This window comes from Diabrotica virgifera, chromosome 10, assembly GCF_917563875.1.
Source record: "Diabrotica virgifera virgifera chromosome 10, PGI_DIABVI_V3a".
NCBI lineage: Eukaryota > Metazoa > Arthropoda > Insecta > Coleoptera > Chrysomelidae > Diabrotica > Diabrotica virgifera.
The window spans coordinates 105,766,706-105,789,399 of NC_065452.1; the positions used below are offsets into that span (position 1 = coordinate 105,766,706).

Consider the following 22,694-nt stretch of genomic DNA (forward strand, 5'->3'; position numbering starts at 1 on the left):
GCTCTTGATATAGTTCTTCCAATTCTTTATTGGTTCTTCTTCTCCACTGACCTTCTATTTTCACACCTCCATATATTGCTCTTTGCATTTTTCTCTCCCATCTTTCTAAAAGGTCTGTTTCTGACTTTTTGAGCACCCATGTTTCGCATGCGTATGTTACTGTAGGTCTGATAACAGTCTTATAAATTCTTATTTTTGTTTTTCTTGATACGTATTTGGATTTCAATAATGTGCGTAATGCTCCATATTTTTTATTTCCTTTAGCTATTCTTGCCTTTATCTCCCCTTCTTCATGACCATTTTCATCTATTTTGGCTCCCAGGTAAATAATTTCTTTGGCTCTTTTGAACGAGTATGTTTTTTCTCCATCTATTTGTACTAGGATGTTATTTTTCTTTTTCTTTTTGGATCTCTCCCATTATCATATACTTTGTCTTCTCTTCATTTATTTTGAGTCCGAATTTTTTGGCTTCTGTTATTATGTTTTTCATTAACTTTTGTAGTTCTTTTTTGCTTGTTGCTAATAGCGTCAGATCATCTGCAAATGCTATGCATTGGTGACCGTTTTTAAATATCGTTTCTTGCATGTTTATTCTGCTTTTCCTGATTATTCCTTCCAATGTTAGATTGAATGCCGTTGTTGATAGTGGGTCTCCTTGTCGTAATCTTTCCTTGGTTTCAAACTTTTTGGATGTATACCCTTTCCAAGCTATTTCGTTTGTTGTGTTTTCCATCGTCATCTTTACCATCCTGACAATTTTACTTGGTATCCCCTATGAACAAAGCATATAGTACTGTTTTATATTCGTAACAGGTAGTCTGTATTTCTTTTAAGGCAAATATTTGGTCAGTCGTTGATCTGTTGTTTCTAAAACCTGCCTGGTATTCTCCCAGTATTTTTCCCGAATATTGACTTAGCCTTTTTCTTATACTTTGTGCCAAGATTTCGTAAACTATTTCTAATAGTGCGATGCCTCTGTAGTTTTCGCATAGCATTCTATCACCTTTTTTATGTATAGGGCATATCCTTGCTATGGTCCACTCTTCTGGCATTTTTTCTACTTCCCATATTCTTTTTATCAGGTCATATATCTCTTTCTGTAGTATTTTCCCCCCTGATTTTATCATTTCGGCCGATATTTCTGTTATTCCTGGGCTTTTGTTATTTTTCAAGCTCTTTATTTCGTTCTTTATTTCTTGTTCTGTGGGTATTTCAATTGCTATCTGATCATCTTCAATTTCATGGTTTGTTTCCTTTTGTACTTCGCTCTTATTTAGCAGTTCTCTGAAATAGTGTTGCCAGTTTCCCATTATTTTTTCCGGCTCATTTAGCAACATCCCTTTATCATCTCTCATATGGGTTGTTTTTTTGATATCCTCTTTCCATTTTTTTTGCTTCCTGGTAAAATGATCTTTTTTTTTGTAATTTTTCTTCTATTTCTTTGAGTTTGTTCTCGTTGTATTTTCTCTTTTTGCTTCTACATTTTCTTTTCATGATTTTTCTCAATTCTCTGTATTCTTCTCTAGTGCTTTCTTCGTCATTTGTGAGATTTTTGAGTCTTACCTTTCTTATTGCTTCTGCTACTTCTTGACATTCTTCATCATACCAATCTTTAGTTTTGTGTTTTTTTTTTGGTTTTCGCTAGGATTGCTTTACTTGTGTTCAAGATTGCTTCTTTTATATTTTCCCATTGTTTGTCTGGGTTTGACGTTTCTTGTTCCCTGATTAGTCTGTTCGTTATTCCCGGTTCATACTTCTTCTGTGTGTTGTTATCTTTTAGTAGTCCTATGTTGAATTGTTTTCCAATTTTTTCTTTTGTTTTATTGTTTTTCTTTATGTTCTATGGAACCTATGGACCTATGTCCTATGGACCGACCATAGGACAAATAATTCAATTTTAAGAGGGCTAATAGTTAGCCAACGACTCTCCAGTAAAGTCCATCCCCAACAATTAAAATACTTTGGACATATTATGAGAGCAAACACAGAAAACATGGAAAGACTCATTATACAAGGAAAAGTGGAATGCCGAAGATCACGAGGAAGATCCCCAACAAGATGGATCGATCAAATTACAGGAATATGTAAAAGACCTATGCATGAGTTAAAAGACATGATCAGAGACAGAGATCTTTAGAGACGGACAATACACGACATCACGTCGACCACTACACCCCCTCCGGGGAGTCAGAATTGAAGAGAGATCGGCCACTTCCAAATCTCGTATTTTGTAGCATCTTTATTGATGCCACAGAATGATTCTGGGCCTACAAAGGTTTTTCTCGAGCCTTGTTTTACCAACAAATCTTCTCGCTCATTCCCATACACCGTGAGTTTGTTCATTCGTATGCACCCCTTCATGACCCTGCACCCATATTAAACACACTTTATTATCTTTTGCCAGGTTATTGAGGAGATGTTTGCAGTTCTCAGCCAGTTTTTATTTAGTGAATAGGTTCTTTATTGCCAGAGTAGCCGCTTGGCTGTGTATAAATTGTAATTCTCTTTGCTTTGGGGGTTCTCTCCATAATTTCTTCAATGCAGGCCACCAAAGCAAAAACTTGCCTGGAACATAGGCTGTAAGATTTATTATAATTACATATCTGCCCAAAAACACCTCATCCAGTACCATGGGCAGTTTTTGATCCCTCAGTGAACCATATTAAGTTCCCATTAATATGTGGGACTTTTTTTCTCTAGTTTTGTTCTCTCTTGTGTTAATCTTCTTAGTGAAAATTAGTTCTATGTCACACTATGAAACACCAACCAAAAAACATAAAAAGATAAACCCAAACTAAATAAAAGACGTAAATAATAACTTATATGCATTAAGTTCCGTAAAATTTCCTAACTAGCATTTTTATTGAGTTGAATTTGTCTGTCTGTGGTTTAAGTTTCATGTCAGCTAATAGACTTTTATGTTTCAACAATTTTTTTCTTTAATTTTGGACCTTGTTAGGGGGGAATTTCCCCATTTTCCCTCCCCTTAGATCCGCCACTGCGTATCAGAAATGTGTGTAACCAACGTTAGTTGAGGCTTTTTGTATTTAATACGTTTAATATTTTTCTTCGCATAGGTACTATTCTTTTTTACTTGTTCCTCTTGTTCCCCCTATACAATGAGGTTTGAGATTCATTCTTTTAAGTTGGTTTTTCTCAGATTTTCTGGTATTGTATCTACCTTTTTTGTACTCAGTGCATACTTTTCTTTCTGTACTCATTACATGTTCTTCTCTATTTCGGAACCTTCTTCTTAAGTATAACGAAGTAAAGCTGGAGGAAAAATACCTTGGACACGAAATAAAGATCACAAGAGACAACCAAACATGCGAACTACGAAGATAAAAAATAAACCTAGTATGGGCAGCCTATAGAAACCTCAAAGATCTTTAAAAGCGATATACCAATTTCTTTAAAACGTAAACATTTGACCAATGTGTGTATCCTGTGATGACCTATGGTGCCGAAACGTTGACATTGACAGCTACAACTTCTAAAACGTTGCAAATAGCTCAGAGGAAAATGGAAAAGTCAATGCTGAGTATATCGCTTCGTGACCGAGTGAAAAATGAAGACTTAACACGAAGAACAGGAGTTACCGATGTAGTTTCCCGAATTGCCACACTGAAATGGAACTGGGCCGGACACGTCGTCCGAATCAGTGATGAAAGGTAGATGAAGAGATTACTTAAGTGGAGACCGAGATTAGGCAAAAGAAGTAGAGGAAGACCCCTACTCGTTGGAATGACGATCTCAAGAAAATGTCAAGAAATTGGATGCAAAGTGCTCAAAAAAGAGCACAATGGACAAACATGAAGAAGGCCTATGTCCAGCAGTGGACTTAAAGGGCTGGGTGATGATGATGATGATGATTCTTAAGTATATATTACCTTTTTGAATATTTGTCGAGGACATTCTGTAAACTAATAATGAAATTATTTAACAGATGTTCCTGACGCAATGATGAAGTTGTACTAATCTTATAACTAATTGTAAAAACATCAAAAATTCCGACTATTTTCGGTTTATCTCAAATTTATCTTATTAGAAACAACAAATCGAGATATAAATATCCGCTTCAAATAAAAGTTGTGCCCATAACAGAAAATTCCATGGTATTTTTATATATATGGTATTTTATATAATATTAGTTTAAATCAACAACCACTTTAAAATAGTCTTCTATGGGTATGTACTTGGTTCCCTAGTTTTCCCCCACACTGGCGATTTTTCTTGGATGAAAGGCTAACAGAAAAAGAGAATTCTTAAAAAAATATTTGTTGTTCTTTCTACTTTACTATTTTTCTTTTCTTTCTTTCATGCAATATACCACTAACTTACTTCGGTTCAACTTTTCTGATTTAACTATTCTGAATGCATCTCCATTTCTTCCCGTATTTTAACACCTATTCTAAATAACTAAAATTGTTAGTTTTCAAAGTCGTTATAATATTACTTATAGATTCATGAAGGTGACTTTTGGCCCATTCCACTGCGACTTATTAAGGTCTATTGTGGTCCTCTAGACCTAGTAGACCTAGATTACATTTTCTAGCCTGATCCTCTTTAAAAGGTCTAATAACTTCCGAAACTAAACCTTCCATTAACTGTTTGCCGGTGGCTATTCTTCGCCTACTTCGTCGACCACTACACTCCCTCCTGGGGGTCAGGATTGAAGCGATTGAAGAGAGATTCGTCGCCTAATGCACAGAACCGCACATATGCCAGGCTGTTACACTTACATAAAATGAGCTCTTCACAAAAATTCAGCTTAGAGTGTCCTGTTAGCATACCTACTGTATTTGGGTTTGACTGTTTTCCTGTCTTTACTTATTAGGTCTGCCGTAAATTTTGGCGAATGTTATGTAATCAACTGTTTCGCCTGTCTTGTAACCGTTCTTGCTACTGCCTTTGCAATGGCGCAGAATGCTTTCGGTCAAACGAATAGCTCAGATGAGCGTTTTTTGGCCATTTCATTTGTCTTTTTAATTGCCCTTTGGGGTTGCCTTGGTTCATAGTTTGCCATATTACAATATCTACTTGTAGGTCCTCGGTTAGCTTTTTCTATTGTCAGCACTATGTGCCTGGCTTATGTGTTGCTGACTGTGTATTAATATGTGTATCACTGATCTGGCTTCGCCCTTTAAAAAGATATGGAGTGGTAGTAAATATAACAGGACCTCAAACGCCTCTGTAGGAGTTGTTTTTATGGCCTTAATGCCCCTTATTGCTCTCATCTGGTGCGTCTTTGTCTGTTACGTTACAGACCAATAGATTATCGTTGTTCTATAACCCTTGTGTATAACCACAAGATTACATATCATCCTTTCAATTTGTGTGGCTGTTTGGAATTCAGGAAAATGGCCGTCTGATTGGTGTACCTCAATTTATATCCCGCTACACAAAAAAGGAACTACTACCAGATGTGAAAACTACAGCATACTGTCACTAATAACACATGGTAGTAAAATCTTGTTTTATATCATCAAAACCCGATTAAAAACTATCTACATTACCAAATACTTCAGGAACAAGCGGGGTTTGTAAAGGAACACGGGAACAAATCCTGAACCTGAGACAACTCATTGAAGAGTCTAGAGAATTTCAAGTACCTATGATTATATGCTTCGTTGACTACCAAAAGGCATTTGATTGTGTAAGCTGGATAAATCTCTGGTCCATTTTAATAGAAATGGGCACACCATTGCACCTGGTGACACTTATTAAAAATCTGTACCAGTCCAATATAGCAACAGTACGACTAGATCAGAAGTTCTCATACCAATTCAAGACCGAGAGAGGTGTTAGACAAGGATGCGTGTTGTCACCTAACTTATTCAACATTTATGGTGAACATGTCATGAGGATGGCTCTAGAAGGATGGGCCGGTGGAGTAACAGTAGCTGGTAGGAAAATCTCCAATTTAAGATTTGCTGATGACACTACACTTATAGCAGCAAATGAGCAAGAAATGTTCGATCTCCTGCGAGGAGTTGAGTACGAAAGCAAAAAGTTGGTCTGAAAATCAATAAAGCTAAGACAAAAATAATGGTGGTCGACAGATTCCACACTGTTCAACTGACTAACATGTTACAGGAATACCAAATAGTAAACAGCTTTGTCTATCTCGGGTCTAGTACAACTAACGATGGTAACTAAGTTTGGAGACATATTGGTATGGCAAAAAATGCGATGAGTCGCCTAACTAAAGTTTGAAAAGACAGATCTATCTCTCAAAATATCAAGATTAGACTCGTGAATGCCCATGTATTTTCAATATGGGGCGGAAACATGGATTGTGCAAAACACACATGAATCAATGATAAACTCGACCGAGATGAAATACATGAGAAGAATAGCTGGAGTTACGAAGTTTGATAGATTCAGAAATGAAGATATAAGAAGAGAGCTGGAACAAGAACCGATAATGAGGAAGATCGAAAACAAACAATTAAACTGGTTTGGACACATACAACGAATGGAGCAAAAGAGACTTACAAAGAAGGTATATGAAGCCAAAATGGGAAACAAAAGAAAAAAAGGGAAGGCCGAGGAAGACATGGATGGACCAGATCATGGGTATGAGGGATATGAAGAACCTGGCCACCAATAAAAGCGCTTGGAAGAAATGGATAAAAGGCGGAATCCGACATCCGAGGCCCTGAACGTCACTAAGGATTATGAGAAAGAAGAAGCTTAACTTCCCTATAGATGTCTTTGGATCCGAACACCTGCGACAGAGAGAAGTATGTTTTTTTAGCAAGCATTATCCGTTTCCGCATTTCCTCCTCCTCGCTGCTGTCCTCAGTCATCTGTACACCCAGGTATGTTACTTCTTTCTTGCTTGTATAAGAGCTTTAGTTTTATCTACGTTGACAGCTAACCCTATTTCTTTCGCATTTTCGTCGTACTCCTCATAATGTGATGTCTCTTGCTGTTTTTCCCATCAAGTTTACATCATCTGTGTACATTACAATCTGCTTAGACTTATTAAATAATAAATTTCTTTGGTTTACGGACATCTTTCTTATAACATATTCCATACATTTATTAAACAGAGTCCATTTCCCTGTTTTAGCCCTTTAGAATTACAAACTCAAGTCAAGGATTTTTTGGGGCTCTCTCTTTCCTATGGCGCTACAGACCAAATCGGGTCCTGGCCCCCCTAGTATCCGCCTCCAAGTATCTCTGTTCCTGGCTGCTCTCCTTCAATTATCCACCCTTAATATCTCTTTACTATTGGTTCTCACTTCGTCTTTCCACCTCTTCTTTGGTCCTTCTACTGGCCGACGTGTCACCATAGTTCCGCTAAACGTTCTACTAGGTGTCTTGTCATTATCCATTCTTATAAGCAGGCGCGGATCCAAGGGGGGGCCAATGGGGTCAATTGCCCCCTCCTTGAGACCTCGCCTGGTGTCTACTGACATTTTTTTTAAGAAAGAGATTACGGTTGGAAAAAAAATAGTGAGTTTTGTGTCCTGTTGATAACTGAATAACTGAAACATACCTAAATATGGCAGAATTCCTTGGAATCGAAAATTATTAAAAAGTCTTTGGAACATAACAAATGAAAAATTCCCACAATAAATCTGTTCATTACCATCTATTCAATTCAATGCCAGAGTCCAGATAAAAATAGTAATTGCCGCTGCTATGTTATGGTAATTTGTTTTCTAGAAAGGTTTGTATTGTCGACTGCAATAAAGTAAGCCGGTGGTTTCCAATAGACGCTGTAGGCTGCGCACAGCATCATGCCGTAGGAAAATTATTCATTTTCGTTACTTTGAAAAACAAAAACTATCTTATTTTATAAAATTGTAATTCTAAAACAAAGAGCCCGAATAAGAGCCACTTTTAGAAGGATGTCCAAAGTGTCATGTAACAGAGACTTAAAATTGGCATTAAGGACCTACGTTTCTCGGTCTTACTGTATGGTGTCGAGTCTTGAACTGTGAATAAAGTCGATCTAAATCGCCTTGAGGCTCTCGAGATGTGGTGCTATAGAAGAATTTTAAGAGTTTCTTGGGACGAGAAGATTCAAAACTCCACAATACTAGAACGTCTCAGCAAGACTATTGAGATTATAAAAAGCGTCAAGAAGAGAAAGCTGCAGTATGTACTTCGAACATGTAATGAGAGGTCCCAAATATAGGTTGCTACAAAAATAGAAGTGAATAAAATTAAGATAGCTATGACCGTAACCACCTCTCTGAAAGGATATGGTACTTACATGAAGAAGAAGAAAATAACAGACCATCCCGAAAAAGAATCCTGCGAACGCCAGTGACGAGACATTTTTTATTTCATTGCCCCCACCTTGCAAGGTTGCTGGATACGCGGTTGCTTATAAGATGACCTGCTCAACGTAATGTTTGTATTTTCTTATAATTTGCTATAGAGCAGGGGTGGGCAAAAGCGCGGGCCAGATCCGGCCCTTTTGCTTACTTTATCCGGCCCATTGAGAAATCCCGCAAGCAATTTTTTTTAGTAGAGCGTAATGCATTAATTTTTTTCGAATCGTGAGAAAACTAATAAGTGTTTTTGAAAAATTTAAACGCAGAATGAAATATTATATTATTACCGAGGGCCGAAAGTCCCTGAAAACTTCTATAATGTTTATATCACAGAGGTGAAAAAAAAGTGTGATTTTTAATTTCAAATTATGTCTTTCTCCTTTTAATGATGGTCAAAAGGTCTATGTTCCTTTTCCATTTTGTGCAACACCATTTCGTTCGTAATATGATCGGTCCATGGAATTTTCATAATTCATAATAAAAGCTTGCAGCTTTTTCAGTAAGTCAGCATTAACAATCCAATAAAGAAGAAGAGAGTGGACATAACATTGTTATTATTATCCCGGTTTTTATAGTGTTCTCCGTCTTCCGGTTGCCAGTTTCCAGCTTCGTCCGCCGTTGCATTCGTCAGGGTGAAGGTTCCTTTCCGACATTGCCTTCTGAATGCCGCCTAGCCAGGATTGTTTCGGCGTTCCTCTCTTCCTTCTTTCCTTGGCGTTCATTTTAAAATTTGTTTTGGCAGCCTGTCGTCGTCCATTGATGTCGTACATGACCATACCAGATCATTCATCTCCTTTGAATTTCGTCTATGATGGTTGACTTGACATAACATTTTACCATCCGGTATTAGATTTGCAGATTGAATCTTTGGTTACTCAGACATTTCCTCATGTTCAAAAAGGCTGCTCTTAGATCAGACCATATTAAAAATTTCGTAATTTTACTGAGAACAAATTGTTCGCATGTACACATCAGAAAGACAATTTATTATTATTAACAGTCAAATGTCTTTCTCCAAATGCTTTAAAATGATACTTATAGTATTTTTGTCAAAAAAATTTCTTGGTCAAAGAGAAACCTCCACCAAAAACATTAGCGTACATACTGGGTATAGTCCTCAGGCCCGGGAGACATTTTGAAAATTTCATTTTGGCCCGCGCTTAAAAGTATTTGCCCACCCCTGCTATAGAGTGTTCTTTGCTATATTGGTATAACTCGTGGTTGAACATTAGTGTCCATATACCATTATCGCAAATGGGTCCCAATATCCTCCTTAATATCTTTATTTCAAAAGCTTTTATGAGGTTTATTGCCTTTTCTGTCATGATCCATGTTTCTACGCCATATGTTGCTATATGAGGGTTCTTTGTAATATTGGTATAACTCGTAGTTGGACCTTATTCTCCATATTTATTATTGTCGCAAATGGGTCCCAATATCCTCCTTAATATCTTTCTTTCAAAAGTATTAATAAGGTTTATTGTCTTTTTTGTCAAGATCCATGTTTCTGCGCCATAGTTGCTATTGGTCGTATGATGGTTGTATATAGATTCTTTAAACTTTACTTCCCTATGGATGTCTTTGGATCTTCGATCTAGATCCAAATACCTACAATAGAGAGAAGTATGCTTTGTTAGCAAACATTATCCGCTTGGAACAAGGTTAATAGACTTTGCAACGTCCCACAACCTACTAATAAACTCGACAATGTTCGAACACAAGAAAATACACAAACAAACATGGGTCTCCGATGACGGCGTCACAAGAAATCAGATCGATCATGTTCTAGTTATTCTAGTAGATGCCAGGAGAGGTAGTAACTGCGTAGACGTAAGAAGCCTAAGAGGAGCTGATGGAGACACGGATCATTTTCTGGTAAAAACGAAGATAAGGACAAGAATAGCGTCCCAAAAAACACACAAGAATATACCAACACAGTTATGAAATACCGAAGTTCTACGTGATAATGAGACAGAACAGAAATTTCAAAAGGCTATAAAAATAGCTCTAACACAGACAGAGGACTATAACAACATAGACTCAGCTTGGAAACATATAAAATTAGCTCTGACAAGCGTATCAGATGAAATACTAGGTCACAAAAAGAGAACAACAAAAAAATGGTTCGATGATGATTGCCTGAAATCCATAACAGGAAGAAATATGGCTACAAGGAACATGCTACAAAACCCCTCGCACAACAACAATGAAATGTATAAACAAAGAAGAACAGAGACAAAAAAACTAATGAAAAGGAAGAAAGGGAGTATCAGGAACAAATAATCAGAGATATAGAAGAAAAAAGAAGGAACAAACAAACGAGATAGTTCTTCAAAGGAGTTTCAGATATCAAGACCGGGTACCAAGCAAGAACAGGTAACTTCCTTCAAAACGACACCTGGCAGCTTATCACTGACGACAAGGAAATCCTAAAAACCTGGAAGGAATACTTCTATCAACTATTAAACGACCAATATAGCAGAAATACATCAAACACAGAAGTACATACAGCTGAAATAGAAGACCAATACCCGACATACGAAGAAGTAATACGGGCAATTAAAAAACTTAAAAATAATAAGACACCAGGTAGCGATGGTATACCCGCAGAGTGCTTAAAACATGGAGGAGAAGCGTTGTACAGTTCTATATACAAGCTAATTCAAGACATTTGGCGAGAAGAAACAATGCCAGATGAATGGAAAGAGGGAGTTATTGTACCAATACACAAAAAAGGAAACAAAAAGCAATGTATTAACTACTAACACTCCTAAACACCACCTATAAAATCCTTGCAAACATCTTCGACTACAAGGAGTTTCTGAAAACATCTTCGACTTTAAGAAAGTTCAAGGAGAATCAGGAGGAAAGAGATATATACCTACCAGATTTCTGGGACTAACGCTACAGGAAATGGTAGCTGAACGTTTTGAAATGTCCCAACTAATTGAAGGAAGATTGGAAAATACCTACTATTATAATGAACATCACTCAAAATCACTCAAACTTTCGGAAAAATTCATGTACATATTGACCACCAAAGTTCCTTCGAGTAGGGCTTCCACACCTAGCATCAGCTACTATGGCTCCCAAGTAGATTACATGAGTCCTGCTCATATTCATGTAGAAGCTACCCCAGTGGATACTCTTCCAGGAAATAGTGATCATGATCATACTTTCATACAATCACCCAGAAGGAAGAAAGTTTTAAATGGAAGCAGTAGAAGTTCTTCAGAAGATTCACCAAACGCCAAAAGAGGCGTTGATATAATTGATACTGCAGCGCTGGCACAGAACCTAATGGATAATACAGTTTTCCAATAGAAAATAGTTTCTATATGTAATAATACAAACATCCTGCTAGAAAGAACCAAACATCAAAGATGCAAACATCCTGCTAGAGAGAACCAAAAAAGTACACAGAAGAAATCGTTGGACCGGGCCGCTCTACTATTGACCAGATATTCACAATAAAACGGATAATGGAAAAACGCTGGGAATTTGATCGTGAGCTTCATCAGATGTTCATGGATTTTAAATAAGCATTTGATAGAGTATGCAGGGCTAGACAGTGGGCAGCGATGCAGGAACTTGGCTTTCCAAAAAAACTAGTTAGGTTGATACGGATGTGTATGGAACAGTTACGATGTAAGGTGAGAGTTGGACAACAACACTCGGAGACATTTGAAATAAACAATGGACTAAAACAGGGAGATGCACTTTCACCACAACTCTTCAAGTTAGCTCTGGAGCACATGATCAGAAGTGCAAGAATCGAAAAACCCAATACAGTATTTCATGGAGAAGGACCAAACTTACTACTGGCGTTTGCAGACGATATCGATCTAATAGGTAACACACTATTAAGGATGAAGGAGACTTTCGTGAGGTTCGAGAAGGAAGCAGAGAAGATGGGGCTCCAAATCAACGAAAACAAGACGAAATATATGTATATGAGCCGCAATAACCAAAGCAGAGATAGTCTGGGCTGATTATCGGAGAATAGGCCATTTTTGGGAAAAGTTATTTACCAGCAGTTTTATTGCTGGAATCGAATCTTATGATTGTATATGTTAATAATATAGGTATGCAAAGTCCGCAGATAGTGTGCTACTTTTTTTATAAACAAAATGGCGCCCGAAAATCGTGTTTTTTTCAATTTTTGCTCTATATCTCCAACGATTTTAACTTTACACGAAAAACACTCAAATAAAAATTAAGCGCAATTAAATTCTGCATAGAGACGTGTTTTTCCGATTTACTTCGAGGAAAACTTTCCCCGGAAAAAGCGGGGTTTTCCAACAAAATCTTTAATTTTAAACTAAACTTTTAGATAAGTAATTGTTAATCAATAATTAAATAACTTGGTAATGTAAAAGCCCTTTTTGTATAGATTATAATTCCAGAAGTCGATGGAAATTGAATGAACAGTTTAGCAACAATTGAATTGTTAATTAAAAATTTACGGTCGCCATAATAACGACAATTATTATGATGCATAAGAATAACTATGATTTTTTCATAAAAAGACACTATACCTATCTAATGTACTTTACAAAATTGAAATTGGACTATTTAAGCGGCCTCAGGAATATTTTAAAATTAAAAAGAATTTTTTGGCTTATAAACAAATAGAATATCTCAGGAAATATTAAACTAAATTAAATTGTGAAAACGGTATTCGAAAAGCAGCGGCAGGACGCTTCTTTTAAAAGAAAAAACGTTTAATTGTGATAAATAGTTCCTGAGATACAACCGGTCAAAGTTGACCGGAATTTACGGCAAAGATATAAACAATAGGATCATAATTTTCAAACCATCACCTTTTTATTTTTGTCCTCTTTCTCCACACCAATTTTCATATCCTTAAAATACTCATAACATATATTATTATAATAAAAACTATCGATAATACGTGTGAAAATTGCCAAAAATAGCAAAATTCCAAACAAAAATTAGGTTGGAGAAAATGTAACCTCAAAGTTCAAAATCGGTAGACGTTAAAAAAATGCATTTTCTCGGCTTCCCATGGAGCAATTTCCTTCATTCTTTTTTTGTTCCCAAGTAACTCGAGTAGAGCCATCGAACTAACGCATTATTAAATGTCAGACTTGCTTTTGTTTTGTTATAATAAATTAATTTATTTATTATAACACAAAATTTTAATTTGTTTAAATAAAAATTGTTTAAATAATTATACAGCTTTAAAATGAGAATATTTATGTTTTTAACTTTAAAAGGTACACTTGTAGTAAGTTTATCTAAAAAAAGCGTACAACTGGAAAAATATGTAGTTTTCTGTTCTTATAAATAAAAATTATCTATTATAACAAAAGAAAAGCAAGTTTGACATTTAATAATGCGTTAGTTCAATGGCTCTACTCGAGTTATTAGGGAAAAAGAGAATGAAGGAAATTGCTCCATGGGAAGCCGAGAAAATGCATTTTTTTAACGTATACCGATTTCGAACTTTGAGGGTTACATTTTCTCCAACCTAATTTTTGATTGGAATTTTGCTATTTTTGGCAATTTTCACACGTATTATCGATAGTTTTTATTATAATAATATATATTATGAGCATTTTAAAGATATGAAAATTGGTGTGGAGAAAGAGGGCAAAAATAAAAAGGTGATGGTTTGAAAATTATGATCCTATTGTTTATATCTTTGCCGTAAATTCCGGTCAACTTTCACCGGTTGTATCTCAGGAACCACTCGTCGTAATTAAACGTTTTTTCTTTTAAAAGAAGCGTCCTGCCGCTGCTTTTCGAATACCGTTTTCACAATTTAATTTAGTTTAATATTTCCCGAGATATTGTATTTGTTTATAAGCCAAAAAATTGTTTATAATTTTAAAATATTCCTGAGGCCGCTTAAATAGTCCAATTTCAATTCTGTAAAGTACATTAGATAGGTATAGTGTCTTTTTATGAAAAAATCATAGTTATTCTTATGCATCGTAATTATTGTCGTTATTATGGAGACCGTAAATTTTTAATTAACAATTCAATTGTTATTAAACTGTTCATTCAATTTCCATCGGCTTTTGGAATTATAATCTATACAAAAAGGGCTTTTAGATTACCAAGTTATTTAATTACTGATTAACAATTACTTATCTAAAATTTTAGTTGAAAATTAAAGATTTTGTTGGAAAAACCCGCTTTTTCCGGGGAAAGTTTTCGTCGAAGTGAATCGGAAAAAACACGTCTCTATGCAGAATTTAATTGCGGTGAATTTTTATTTGGGTGTTTTTGGTGTAAAGTTAAAATCTTTGGAGTTATAGAGTCAAACATTGAAAAAAACACGATTTTCGGGCGCCATTTTGTTTATAAAAAAAGTAGCACACTATCTGCGGACTTTGCATACCTATATTATTAATACATACAATAATAAGATTCGATTCCAGCAATAAAATTGCTGGTAAATAACTTTTCCTTGTATTTTGCTAATTAGCCCAGCCAGAGTAAGACAGAATTGGTCAGAACATCATCATCGATGACTTTAACTTTGAGCGCGTTAGAGAATTCAAGTATCTTGGAACAACAATAACTGAAGACAATAACGGATCACAAGAAATAAACAACAGTACAACAATATAAACAACAATAAAAACAACTAACAAGACGTACGAAGATACAAGTCTATAAAACAATCATACGACTCGTGGTGATGTATGGAATCGAAACGTGGAGGATAACAAAGGCAAACGAAGAGAGACTACGTGTTTGGGAAAGAAAAATCCTAAGGAAGATCTTTGGTTTGGTCCTGTGCTGGATGAAGCATCAGGACAATATAGGATAAGAACTAACAAAGAGCTCGAAGAACTCTACCCGCAGATGCCAACATCATAAAAGAAATAAAGTCCAGAAGACTCCAATGGGCGGGACACCTCAGAAGACATTCTGACCAAAGAACATTAAGACTGGTATGGGAGGAAGTCCCAACTGGAAGGAGACCACACGGACGCCCTCGACTCCGGTGGCGAGATAATATAGCAGGAGACCTAAGCGTGATGGGCGTGGAGAATTGGATGGAGGTTGCTCAAGATAGAAAACAGTGGAGGCATGTTGTCGAGTCGGCTAAAACCTACGAAGGGTTGTAACGCCACGGAGTAAGGAGTATTATCCGCTTCCGCATTTCCTCCTTCTCGCTGCCGTCCTCAGATATCTGTACACCCGCAGGTATGTGAGCTGTTTTACTACTTCAATGTTAGTATCGTCTGTTGTCAAATTCTGCAAGTTTCGTTGATTCTTTGCTTGCATTAGGGCTTTAGTTTTATCTATGTTGACGGCTAGCCCTATTTCTTCCGCATTTTCTTCAACTTCCACATAAAGTTCTGTGATGGCTCATGCGTCACTCCCATCAAGTTTACATCATCTGCGTACATTACAATCTGCCTTATTAAATAATAAATTTTTTGGGTTTACGGACATTTTTCTTATGACATATTCCATACAGAGTCGGTGCCAGCATATCTCCTTGTTTTAGCCCTTTAGTTATCTGGAAGGGATCTGTCAATTGATTTCGAACTGGTACTTACGCTTCTGTGTGAGTCATGGTGGCTTGAACTAACTTTTCCAACTTCCTTGGTATATATTTGGTCTCTAAAACCAGACTTTTCAGGGCCGTGCGGTGCTATGATGCGGTGAGGCGGTCGCATCAGGCGGCATCACAAGGGGGTTGGCATAATTAGTAAAATGAAAATACATCAAAATAATCATATGGATAACAAAGGGTGTGCAAAATAGAACATTTAAAAAATATGCGATGGCTTGTGTCACTCGAGTTTAAAGAGTAACCATGCCACTTTGCAAACTTAGTTTAAAAGTGAAAGCGTCTTCTTCTATAGAAACAACAACCTTTTTTTGTATTATACAAGAACTTTACACTTTTTTTCTGGTTCCACAGTGTTGTTAAGTTCTGAAAAACCATGTTTTTCAACTAACTCTAAAACCGTTAAGCGATACTAGATGGCCAAGTCGAGTAGATGCATTGAAACCTTTAAGATTTCAATTTTGTGAAATATATGATGCCGTATTCGAAATAATAGAAGTCAACAAAGATACAGAAACTAAAGTCAAAGCACGAGGATTAGAAAAAAATATTAAAAATTATAAATTTATATGCGGTAAAGTTCTTGGGCATGATATTTTATTTCATATAAATTCAGTCTCGAAGATGTTGCTTCATGTAACTATAAATTTGTCAGATTGTGTAAAAAGGTTGTCAGAAACAACAAAAAAAAAATTAAAAGTTACAGACAATCTGGCTATGACCAAATGAAAATTACTGCTAATGAAATTGCAGAAAATCTTGATATATGCTCCGAATTTCCAGCGGAAAATGAAATTCAAGCAAGGAGAAAAAAGCGTTAATTTGATTACTAAGAATCTATGGATGAGCTTTTAACAGAAGAAGATAAATTTAAAATAAATCTTTTCATCGATATTTTAGACATTGCCATTATTTCTTTGATTGGTCGATTTTCGCTTCTAGAAATTCATGAATAAATAAATTTTTAATGATATATTTTTAAATTGACGGAAATAAATGATAAAACACTAAAAAATATTGTATGAATCTTCATTCAATACTTTCAATAGGGCTTTTCATCGATTGTCATTTGTTTCGAGCTTCTGTCATGTCTCACATAATATTAATATATCTACGTCATACGTCTTTGGTTTGTATCATGGGTATATACCAATAACGTACGACGTAGATATATTAATATTATGTGACACATGACAGAAGCTCGAAACAAATGACTGTGAATGAAAAGCCCTATAGAAAAAGAATCGAATATACAGGCAAATGATCTTCTAGAAGAATTGCGTGATATATCCCAAATGATAACATACTCAATGAAACCTTTAGTAGTTTTGAACTATTTCTGAATACCCAAATGTAGTTGTATCGTAAAGAATTTTATTAACACTCCCTGTCTCGGTAGCTAGTGGAAAAAAAAGTTTTGCAAAATTAAAAATTATTATTAAAAACTATTACGAAGCTCCATAAGACTAAACAAAACTAAACAAAGACAAAACTAAAAAAATTAGCACTCAGTTCAATAGAGTCCTCACTAGCTGCTACTTTAGACTACACAAATCTGATTGACGAATTTGCCAAAATTAAAGTCAGAAGGGTAAAATTGTAATTTTTGTAAATGTTATTTAATGTTAATACGTATTTCATTTAATTTAAATTATGTTTTGTTTTTAAAATAAAAGTGTGTTCATTTTGTGCAGTTGCATTTAATAAAAAAAGTTAAATTTTAATTATATTTAAGGGGCGGCATTTTAAAAACTTGCATCATATTGAAAAGATCTGAAGGCTCTGAAACTTCTTATCTGGCAAAAACATTTTGCCTTCTTCTTCTTCAGGTGCCATCTCCGCTACGGAGGTTGGCAATCATCATAGCTATTTTAATTTTTGAGGCAGTAGCTCTAAATAGTTGTTTTGAGCTGCATCCAAACCATTCTCTCAGGTTCTTCAGCCATGAAATTCGTCTTCTGCCGATGCTTCTTCTGCCATCTATCTTTCCTGGCATTATGAGTCGCAGGATGCCATACTTCTCGCCCCGCATCACATGTCCGAGATACTGTAGTTCTCTTTCTTTAATTGTAAGTTCAACTTCCTTCTCTTTACCTATTCTTCTTAGTACTTCGTTGTTCGTAACTCTATTTACCCAGGAAACCCTCATAATTCTTCTATAGGTCCACATTTCAAAGGCGTTAAGTCGTCTCATTGTCTCATGTCACATTTTGCCACAAAACTTTAAATATTTTAGATTTAGAAGGCAACAGTCTAATTAAGCGATATGAAGGCACTACTGCGTGGAATTGTGTCTTACCCTTACGGAAAAATTTAAAAGAAAACTCACAATTTTAAACTTGCTAGTTGATCGTCTGTATATATGTTACAGTTCAAGTTGATTCTCAGTTAGAGTTGACTCCAACTAGTTGGAGTCAACTCCAACTGAAACGAGCAGTAAAAGTTGATTTTAAAAATTTAAATCAACTTTTACTAGTTGGAGTTGACTCTTCCTGGATCGATTCAGTAAATGTTGATTATAAGAGAATCTCAAGTGCACTTTTGATGAGTGTGCGTTTCTTTGTTTTGACCGTTTCAACTAATTAGTATAGTCTGTAACGTCGCCCCCGTTAGGTAAATTATTCTGATTCGATTTTGTTGCACAAACTTACTCAAAGAAATACATCCGTATAACAATCCTTATAACAAATACACAGGGTGTCACGCGGTACCGCGGTCGAAAAATTGTTTAACCAATTTTTGTTAACCAAATTCACAAAAATAACTTTTATCTACTCTATCTCATATTATGTAAAGCAGCGGTTCTCAATCTGTGGTACATGTACCACTGGTGGTACATATCATTATTTGCGGTGGTAGATTTTGAGAAAGCGTTCGATAGGATGAAGCACAAGACCTTGATAGAAAGATTGAACGACATCGGAGTCGACAAAAGAGATTCTAAAATTATAGAGGCTATTTATTGGAATCAGACAGCAATCATAAAGACCAATGGTAATACGTCAAGGCCAATTGAAATACAACGAGGTGTTAGACAGGGTTGTGTGCTATCACCCATACTTTTAACGTCTACTCTGAGGTAATATTTGCGAACTCTTTATCGCACTCTTCAGAAGGAATCAGGATAAACGGTCAGAGAGTAAATAACATCCGCTATGCAGATGACACAGTATTAATGACTGATTCGGACCATAGTCTGCAGATACTGTTGGATAGGGTTACTGAGAGTTGTGAAAAAATAGGGATGACGATCAATACTGCGAAAACCAAAGTTATAAGAATATCAAGGAAAAAAAAATTACCTCTTCCAATAAATATGTGAAACACCAACAGCTTGAATACGTAAGCCAGTACAAATATCTTGGTTGCTGGTTCAACAATCAACTTGATTACGGAGGCCTGGACACAACACAACACTGATGAACAAGTTGGACGCCTTTGAACTCTGCCTTTACAGAAGAGACTTGAAAATACCTTGGACAACCCATACCACCAACGAATATGTTCTGAGAGAAGGTACAGATAGGGAACTGCTAAAAATCATTAAAGTCAGAAAAGTTAACTACCTGGGACACATAATGAGAAACGAAAAGTACCGCCTCACGCAACTGATCATCCAGGGTAAGATTGAAGGAAAACGGGGTCCCGGTAGGCGCCAGATTTCATGGCTTAGAAATATCAGAGACTGGACCGGCCTTGATTCAACATCTTTGTTTAGAGCCGCATTGGAGAGAGACAGATTTACCAGTGTAGTCGCTAACCTCCACTAAAGGAGAACGCACCACAAGAAGAAGAACTTTCGCCTTGTCATGGTGATGACATGTGAGCAATAAATTACAAAAAAAGTTTTAACAGTTTTGTGGTTTGAGAGAAGTTTGAATGTTTAAATGTCAAAATGGTTCAATGGTGCATCTCACTCGCACTCACATTGATAACTGCGTCAATACGCTCCTAGCGCTCATTGTTAATAATTAAAAATAACCGCTTAGTAATAAAATAATAACAAAAATTTCTTCAGTATCTTGTAGGGGGGTCGTTAAAATTTTATTTGGTGACTTTTGGACTTTCATAATAATTTATAACTGAGTTATTAAGCCTTGAAAATGGTCATTTTCGTATTTTGCAAATTTTAAATAGCGTATAACTCGACAACAATTAATTTTAGAGAAAAATCACAAAATACCTTTTTTGCTCAGAATAACCCAAAGGATCTAAAAAAAATTGTTCGAAGTGAAAAAATTATTTTTGTGAATTTGTCTAAAAAAATTGTTTAAACAATTTATCGATCAAGGTACTGCCTGGCACCCAGTAGATTTGTTATAAGGACCTCTTTTTGAGTAAGTTTGTGCAAAAAATTCGAATCGGAGTAATTTACCTAACGGGGGCGACGATACAGTATATACTAATTTGAACATATTCAGTAACATTTGATTTCTAGAATCGGCTGTTTGTGTGAATCAGAATCAACTTTTACTAAATGGCATTGGGAAGAGTATACTTTTTTTAGTTGGAGTCTACTTTTACTAGTAAATGTTGAATATAAATCTTCATTTTATATTTATAATCAACTTTTACTGAAACCAGACGTTAGAGTTGACTCCAACCAGTTGGAGTCAACTCCAACTGGATAATCAACTTGAACTGTAACATCAGTGGTGTCATCGTGTGGGAACGCGTGGGAACGCCGTTCCCGCACTGGTTAAGAAAAGAAAAAAAATAATAGAGAATTTAGGTTTTGTAAACAAAAATTAGCAGTGCGTTCCGGCACTGCGTTCCCGCAGTGCTAATTTTGCCATGACACCACTGTGTAACATATATAAATATTTGTGATTTCCGTCCTGTATAATGTAGCGCAGTCAAACAAGGTCCTTATCCGCTGTGATATTAAGCAACTACCAAGAAGATATCACCGCTAAAAAAATGATACGAAACAAATGATTGTCTGATAAGTAAAACCAAACAAGTGGGGTATATCGTGTCGTAATTGACAGTCGTCGTACAGTACCATTCATCACAACACGACTACCGCGAATAAATATACATTTATTTACAATTCACCGCAGGCAATCCAATATCAAAAGTTCTGTCGAGCTAAACACACCGTACCACGTGCTTTCCGTAATAATTACAAACTAAAGTCAAGGATTTTTACTTTTAGAGAAAACACGTATCCATTATTGGGGCTACCTATATCTATTCTATGTAAATAGACGTACCAGATCCGTAGATTCTACAAAATTGTGAGTGTGTTAACGTGTTTATAGGCGGTGAAAGAGGCCTTGGTGCGGTAGTGACTTTTAAACAGGGTATGCAGTGGAAAAACAATTGTAAAATATGGTAAGTGATATTGAAATCAAATATTCAAATGTCAGTATTATGTTCAAGAAGCACTCTATATAAATAAATCTAAACGTCAAACCCAACTTATCGCATAAACACATAAATTTGCTTTACATTTCTTACAAGTACTTATGTACAATGTACATTGTACATACATATTACCAAATATTTTCAAAAAAAATATAAGTACCTAACATAATAAATTGACCTATAGTAAATAGTATTTAGGTTATTTTAAATTACGTCATCACAGTTAATAGTTAACCAAAAAGAACCTGTAGTATATTACACAAATTAACATAACTGGTAAATCCAATATTTTTAATGTTTTCGGGCTTCAATATTTCCAAAATAGTGCCTGTTTTTGAAAATACAGATTCCTATCTGACTAGAATGTTTGTTGTTTCAGAAGGTCGTCAACAGAGCGCACTGCTTGTGACATTAGTCGATGTTTTATCTAAAACCTTGATTGATTATTTCCCTATCAGCGTTGCCAGCTGTTTAGAAATGTTGATATTTATAGGAACTTTAATTCAAATTCTGAGGAAAATTCGCTGCTTACAATAATATTTATAATTGTTTCTACCTACCTAATATTGTCCATTTTTATTTGGATATCATATTATACTCTACGATTCTCATAACAGATTTTACTGCAATTATGTTTATAATAATGTATGCTTGCTTGCTTTATTTTTCTTTTGTGACCTATTGATTAGGTAATTAATGTATATTAAGTAAGTGCTATTCTTTTTTTGTTCCAAATCAGGATGATGAAAGTGGATATTAACAAAATATTTTTGTATTTACGGGGTACTTAACTTACATAAAGTTGATAAAATATAAATATCCTTTAGCAATAAAATACCAAGATGTCTTTGATCACATATCCTACATATTAAGCTATTGATTATGTACTTTAGAAGGGAACGACAACGTTAAATGAGTTTTATTGTATCATATGTTCATTAGATCTCCAAATATGAAAAAACCGCGGAGTGCTACCATTGAAACGGATGCGTTTTTTTAGAAAGGAGTGAATTAGTCCCTATGCATACACATATGTATCAAATTAACTAGTTTTTTGGAAAGCCAAGTTCTTGCATAACTGTCCACAGTCTAACCTTACATAATATATCAACTGCCTGTTTAAAATCTACGAACATCTGATGAAGCTCACGATCAAACCCTCAACATTTTCCTTTGTCTGTTTTATTGTGAATATCCTATCTAAATCCGCATCGATGTCTTCTGTGTATGTTTTGGTTCTTTATAGCAGCTTGTTTGGAAAGACTTTGTAGGTGGTATTTAGGAGCGTTATTCCCCGGTAGTTAATACACTGGTTTTTATTTCCTTTTGTTTCCTATTGGTTTTCTATTTCAGCGTTATGCACTTCTATGTTTAATGTATTTCTGCTAGATTGGCCGTTTAACATTAATTTGTGTTTCGAACAAGATAACTTCTACTTTAGAATAACTTCTTTATCTTGTTCTACTTCTTA

At 35.5% G+C, this 22,694-nt stretch overlaps 1 protein-coding gene across 2 annotated transcripts in view; it reads left to right on the plus strand.

Moving 5' to 3' along the window:
* Positions 1-22,694, plus strand: part of LOC126878550 (segmentation protein cap'n'collar) — a 633,197-nt gene that overhangs the window by 170,225 nt on the left and 440,278 nt on the right. Inside the window, exon 1 of one of the 2 annotated variants that reach the window (XM_050641324.1) lies at positions 20,845-21,190. The exons of the other annotated variant lie outside the window; for it this stretch is intronic. Coding sequence (XP_050497281.1) covers positions 21,188-21,190 — 3 coding nt within the window. The 5' untranslated portion in view covers positions 20,845-21,187. Of the gene's footprint in view, positions 1-20,844; positions 21,191-22,694 lie in introns of those variants that run through there. 2 annotated transcript variants of the gene reach the window in all.